A 7,085-nucleotide genomic window follows, 5' to 3' on the forward strand; every position below is an offset into this window, starting at 1 on the left:
GTTCTCGAGCTCCCAACCAAAGGGGTACACTTTTACACTATAGAGTTTAAGTTAGTGTCCATTAAAATAACGTCCACACTTATTCTCTCAAGTCACATAAAGAAACTCAAAATTCATATTAGTAAAACTTGGCATGCTTATCCAAAACCCGAACCCAATGCTAGACTATAAGATATGGAACAAATTTTTTCACTCCACATTGGTAACTGCCTTTGTTTCAAGTCTTTCAAGTACAATTTTCAAGTTCCTAGTAACTCAATGTGAGGAAACTTCAGCTTTGAGAAAGAGCGCATATTATTAAAAGAGAATTAATAATAGCAGTCACTCAAGCACCACATGATGAATAATAAATTATATACCTGGTCTCCTTCATCGTGACCAAATCTTTAAATAACTGAAGTTCAGGCGAATATAGCTCCATGAGAAGAGCTTGCTTCTGTGTTGCACTCCCCAAACTATAAGCATGTTCAATAACTACACAAACAAAGCAGTATAAAATACAGGAATATGAGTAACCAAAATAAAAGAGATCTTGCTTCGTCAAAATAAATGTTGTATGGTGGAGCTTGAAGAAAAGAATGATAGTGCTTGAAAATAATAACTAAAACGATATTGGGTCTTAAACTGAGAATTCAAAAGCTCTACACAATTTTTCTTTATAGATCTAGATCTTCAAAATTATGTTCTCTTAAAAATGAGAGTGGACGCCAAGACATGATGCTTAAGTGAATACAGAAGATTCAGATTTTGGAGGCAATTCGCTGTTGCAATTAGTCACCACAGATATTGCAGAAGTTAATAATTATCATACCAAGTGAACCAACCATTTGTCGAAGAAGAGAAGCAACATGCCCATGGAGAGAGGAGATAAATTCTGCTAGCTGTTCTTTGGATGCTGTAAACCAGTAAAATGATGTTCTATAGATCACAATTAAATATCAAATAAATATGGGAAAGAGGGAGAGGACTAACTCAAGAGAAGAGTTAGCATAATTTTTGGGAGGACATACCATTATCTAACATCTTTGTGACTAGATGAACCGCATAAGTATTGCTGACCAGGGAAATAAAATGGGGCCGGAGCTCCGTAAACACAGCATTTCTTTCATCTTGCGTACAATGTTTGACACAAGTCTAAAGTTCAAGGACATAAATCAATAAAGCACTGTGTATGACATAACTTCAAAGTTTAAATAGATTAGAGACGAATCGATATGCGGAGGATGCAGGCATAAAAACCTGAAGAACACGAGATGAAACATGGGAGCTTGCAATTTCACGGATCTTCCCCTTCATCTTCTCGAGTGCTTCACTCACATGCCTGGAACGCTCAAAAATATTGAAAAATGAACAAATGATATTGACGATAGGTTAAAGAAAAAATTCTTTATAATCGCAGGAAAGAAAAACTAGAAGTTGTAGCAAGAATTTGACAAGTGAATTATACACACTTGGATCTATCTTCTTTTTTAATATCTCGAACTCGCATCTTCTCCCAAAGTGAGGTAAGTTCCTGATAAAAGAGAATTAAAAAATGACAGTCAACAGAGAATTACTTTTAGCAAAAAGGGAACTAAAGAAATCGTGATGAACTTATTGATGCAGAAGTGATACGGTATCCACAAAAGCATGATAACAGATAGCAAGGGTGAAAGTCATTTTGTTTACACCTAATGCTTCGTCGTCAAAAAGTAATTTACAATGTCAAGATTAGGGTTAATATATGTGTAACACTCCGAATTTTAAATTTTTCCACGTGGGTTGGTAATTTAACAAATAAAATAATCCATGTCCAACACTGTCGTCACACTAAAGTCGAAAAGTTGAAGTGATATACACGTCCCACTTATTTGCATAAATGGTTTATTCCGCAAGCGTATATTTTTAATTTATCGTAACTTATTTGGATCGAATATTTAAGTATTTTAAAAGTTATTAAAAATATATCGATATTATACTCATTTTATAGCTCTTGTCAAATAGTATAATTTGGAATTAAGAAAAAGTAATTTTGAGCTAGTATGTCCGAGTTATTCTAATAAACAGAAAAAGTGTTGGTATTTAATATTTTATTAATATAGATAATAATAAAATAATAAAAACAAAACTTTCATTTCCAATTTAATTCATACGGTTACTTGGGGAAATGAAACGAAAATTTATAATTTACAATTTAAAATTTATTAAGCTCATTAGTGATAGAGTAATTAACCCACATAAAACCTAATTAACATCAAATTACGTTAGAATCTCTATAATCACATGTTCTGTGTATAAAAGTGGATATGAGAGCACTGAGGTGACAAATTCTCCTTTACTCATACAGATTATTAGTATTTCACACGTCTACACACACTCATACTTTTGAGAAGGAATATCATTTTATTTCATAAATCATTTTCAGAAATTCTTTGGTGTCAATTGAGATAAGAATACATGGTGCAAGTGGTAAATTCTTATTCCTTGATATTTATGTAAATTTGGCATGAGATACTTTAAGGCCTTCGGGTCGAATGCTATGTTAAATCCTTCGGGATAGACCGTTAGGTCAAAGAGAAGAAGTTAAATACTTCCGGATAGACCGTCAGGTCAAAGAAAAGAAGTTAAATCCTACGGGATATGGGGATTCTTAAGAAATTCCTAAAAAATGTTGGTATGTTATACTATTTTTATATTTATATCATGTGAAAAAGGATGTGCGCGTATTCTTACTGAGTGTTTTCAAAATACTCACTCTTACAATATTTTCAGATAAGAACGGGTCGTGAGGACGTGTGGAAGATTGACGGAGCGATGCTAATGTGGTCTTCAAGTAAAATTTCTAGAAAAGACAATAGTCAATTTATATAAAGAATATCTTTGTGTTAATATTTATGCACGATATTTATTATGTTGTTTAATAATTTGAAATCAAATATTTTCGATATATTTCCGCCTAAATTAGATAGAGAAAAGTTTTGGTAGCACTTTGAGCTCATTTTTATTTAAAAAATAACAATAATAATGAAAAAGAGTTCGAGGCGTTACAATATGTCCCTTAACCCCCTGTAAACAACATAATGGTGAGATCGTACTGAAATGTGGTGGTACACTTGTAGTTTGGAACATAGAACCTAGCTATCCAGATGCCATTTCTTTTCCTATGGCCTCTCTAATATATTTATTTTTTAATGAGAAAAAAGTGTCAATGTGAGACGATAAGGTGTAAACGCTGACCTTTTTCATAGAAATGGTAGCACTCCTACTTTAGTCACGGTTATAATTTGTAACAATAGAACTTCTACAATGTAAATAAGTTCCCATAACATCATTTGAAGCCCCTTAAAATTGTATCATAAGGATTATTGAGAACAATGCTTAATTTGTTATTTGCTAAACCAAAGAAGCCTATCGTTATGATAACTGCAAATCTGCAATCCATTCTCATTGCGTGAAACATAGCCATATGCAGTTCAACAGGGAGACTTTGTAATGCACATGTTCCCTATATAGATATAATAAACCCCTCAGCCCAGTGGCTTTACAAAAGTGTATGTCAGGTTGAAGTTAAAAGTCAAATAATTTAGGTGGCGGTTGGTTTAGTTTTCCATTTTCCATTTTCAATTTCAAAACGATTTTTAGTTTTCCCCTAAAACGACACGTTTTGGGCATTTTCCGCGTTTTGAGAATTTATAACCGAAAAAGCTCAAAATGATAAAAAGTCATTTTGTATTTTCAGTTATAAATTTTAACTCATTTTCGAAAATGCATTTTTGAAAATGACAGACCAAACGCATTTTCCGCATTATCGAAAATGAAAAAGGGCAAATGGCCCGAAAATGCCAAACCAACCGCATCCTTACTTTTTCAGAAAGTTTTGTGTTTTTTTGGGCTTCATTATAATCTCCTAATAACGAGATCTAATAAGAGAAGTAATGGGTACACGAAATGGGTGGATAATAAGTGGTTAGCAGTTGTGGATGTGTGTTTAAAATTAAAGTATAACTTTGATCGAAAATTACAACTTATAATGAAACCCAAACAAAGGCTTTGTTTCAAAACATGTTTGGGGATTTAATTTTTCCTTAATTTTTAAGGGAAAAATTATACTTATTTTGACTGTGATGCAGGGTTTAGTGAATTTAATTATTCTAAAACAAACTTTTGCATTATAGATAAAAATGTTAAGCTTAGGCAAACATGCAATCACAAAATGATACAGATAGACTTAAGAAGTACATGAGACGCACGGCAAAAAATGTGAACAGTCCATGTTTGATGATGGTGGATAAGTTCGAATGTATGTTGTGAAAACAAGAGATGTAATACGGTGACTGGATGACCAAAAGTGTCAGATATTAAGGGGGTGTTCTCTTTGTATTTTAGTTGTGTTTTGAGTTTTGAATTCATTTTGAATTTTGTGTTTTGAGTGTTTGTTTTGAAATTGTTGAAAATGTGTTCTTTTTGTTAGTTTCTCAAAACAAAAAAAAATGAACTTTTTTTTTTTGAAATTTTGAGAATCACTACAACATCACCTAAAAAAAAAAAAATTAATTTTTTTTTTTTTTTAAATTTGAGAATCACCACACCACCTCCACAAAAAAAAAAAGAAAAAAAAAAAGGGAAGTGTTTCCCACGTTTTCAATTTTTTCAAGTTTTACACTGAAAACGCCCAAAACGACAAAAAAGTCGTTTTGTGTTTTCTTCACAATTTTTTTTTCGTTTTCGAAAACGAATTTTCGAAAACGGGAAAGAGAACATATTTTCACCGTTTTGAAAAATCGAAAATAGAAAACGGCCCGAAAACAGTAAAGAGAACAGGGCCTAAGTCTCTACATATGCATGTGTATACGCATATACATACAGACATTACCAAGAGTATCCTCGTGCACGATCTTTATCTTTGAAAAATAAATCAACTAAGTTAGTAAGGGATAAAAAATGACAATTTTTTATCAAAATTTCCAATGCCATATTTTAAATTACTATTTTTCAAACGGTAAAACCCAAGAGGCTACAGTAGATTGCAACTCAAAACTAGAATAGAAAATAGTAAATTTAGTAGATAAAATACAAATATACCTGCTCCAGTGTGTAATGTCTCTTCCTCTTCTTTTTCCTAGCTTCAGCTAGTTCCTGGAAAAAATCCACACAGGTGGAAACTAAAAAATGGCAAAGTCGATGCTATCCAATACACTATCTCACATATTATCTAGTCAAAGCAATACATGCACCATTAATAATTTAATTTGCAAACAATATATCAGGCAAGTGACAAAAATTGAACTTAAGCCGTAAAAATACTGTTCTGATTCACTTGCAAAAAAAAAAGACAAAGGAGCAGGCTTTAGAGCATGGAGACATCAAAGTAGTGTCACAGCCTCATTGGTTGTACCTTGCATAAAAAGTATCGACATGATGTCCTTTTGAGCTCCAAACCCAGTTTTATGTTTTTTATTTAACCAAAAATAAATTAGCATCAATCATTAAAATTCACCAAATGAAGAAGCATTACCAGTTTTCAGACCCGCAAAGATGTGGCAGAGCAAGAAAAAGAACTAAACAAAGGTGTTTTCTCCACCATACTCATCTCTCTTCGTTTTTCACTATCTAGGTTTTTCCTAGTTATTTTAAATGGTTTGTGGAGAACCTTCTTTGGGACATTACTTGAGGTTATTTTTGGCACTAGTTCTCAGTTTCTGGGATTTGATTTAGCTATCAACCAATAACTACGACTTTCGACTATAAATTACCAACCAAGAAATACTAAAGCTAGAGGCAATTTTCTAACACAGAGCACAGAATACAAACTATCAAAAATGAAATACGTGGTCCATTACCTGCACCTTGCTCCATCAAGGCAAATAATTGCTCTAGCATTTATAGTCATACTTCCCTAACCAATCTTTGCCTTGCCACGCCATTATCCATAAAACATAAACCAAGTAATTATTAAGCAACATAGCCATACATAAAGGCAAACTCTCGAGGTCAAGATAAAAAAGGAATGAAGTTTTGCTCATGATCGAGATGCTTCTTTTCCACCTCATCTTTCTGAATTTTGAGGTTAGCTTCACTCTGTTATTTCTGCTTCTATTCTTTAATGGACTACATAGAAGGTTTCATGAGCCCCCAGTGGAATTTCACTCCCAAAATACACAAATTACACTCTGCCGAGGCATAATTGATAATGCCAGTGCACAGTACAATTTTTGAAGTATATCTTCATGCTCCAGCACTTGTACCTCACTTCAGCAGCATGCATTATTATTCCCCATATTATACCAACCACAAATTTTCCTTATCATTTTAAGGGCGAATAAATGCAGCTTAAAACTCTATAATAAACAATCCAAATAAAATAAAAACCCACGTGATAACCACTTATATACAGACTCCTACATTGCATAATAAGAAGAAAAAAACAAACCTTTGCCTGTAAACGACGCAGTTTCTTATCGTCCACGTCGCCTTTCTGCACCTTAGGTTTTCCTGAATGATGTATATGTTCTTTTCCAGGTGATTTTAATGGCTTTTTTGAAACTTTATTCAGAATATTGCTTCCAATTACTTTCGGTTTTTTAGGGTGTGATTTCCCCGCTTCCGATTTCGAACCCGGAGCTGACTTTCTCTTCTTCTCGGGCTTCGCCGCCATTGACAAGTTGAAGCTCGGAATTCTTCTATACGAGAAAATTTTCAGAAGGTTCTGTTGATTTTTACTCCTCTGTATCTCTCTTTCAAGGGTTTTGCGAGGGTATTTAGTATGAGCTGGGCTCTTAAGAGAAGAATATGGGCCGAAAGATTGTGGGCCTGAACTAAATTTCTTTCTTTTGTTTGTTGGGAAAAAAATCATATATACCCCAATTAAAAATAACAATTCTAAATGTACTACAAACTTTGAATATGTATAAAAATTACTGTGTAATAATATAATTAAATTGAATATATTGTTTCTTGTAATTGCTCCCATTAATTATTGTAACTGAAAAAAATTCAAAAACACTACCCATTACAGTGCATTTATTTCATCCCCAAATCAGAGGATGTTGAAAAAAAATTAAATGGAGAATGGACAACACATATGAGGAGAATCTGTGATTAGGTTT

General features: G+C 33.0%; 1 protein-coding gene across 1 annotated transcript in view; it reads right to left on the reverse strand.

Moving 5' to 3' along the window:
• Positions 1 to 6,721, reverse strand: part of LOC111392806 (pumilio homolog 24-like) — an 11,333-nt gene extending 4,612 nt beyond the window's left edge. Inside the window, exons 1-7 of the mRNA XM_023018203.1 lie at positions 6,410 to 6,721; positions 5,062 to 5,115; positions 1,452 to 1,513; positions 1,240 to 1,321; positions 1,011 to 1,134; positions 812 to 895; positions 334 to 474 (exon numbers count right to left, since the gene is read on the reverse strand). Of these exons, the coding sequence (XP_022873971.1) occupies positions 334 to 474; positions 812 to 895; positions 1,011 to 1,134; positions 1,240 to 1,321; positions 1,452 to 1,513; positions 5,062 to 5,115; positions 6,410 to 6,634 (772 nt within the window). The 5' untranslated portion in view covers positions 6,635 to 6,721. The remainder of the gene's footprint in view (positions 1 to 333; positions 475 to 811; positions 896 to 1,010; positions 1,135 to 1,239; positions 1,322 to 1,451; positions 1,514 to 5,061; positions 5,116 to 6,409) is intronic.
• Between the last annotated feature and the right edge of the window lie 364 nt (positions 6,722 to 7,085).

Source organism: Olea europaea, chromosome 4 (genome assembly GCF_002742605.1).
Source record: "Olea europaea var. sylvestris chromosome 4, O_europaea_v1, whole genome shotgun sequence".
Taxonomy (NCBI): Eukaryota; Viridiplantae; Streptophyta; class Magnoliopsida; order Lamiales; family Oleaceae; genus Olea; species Olea europaea.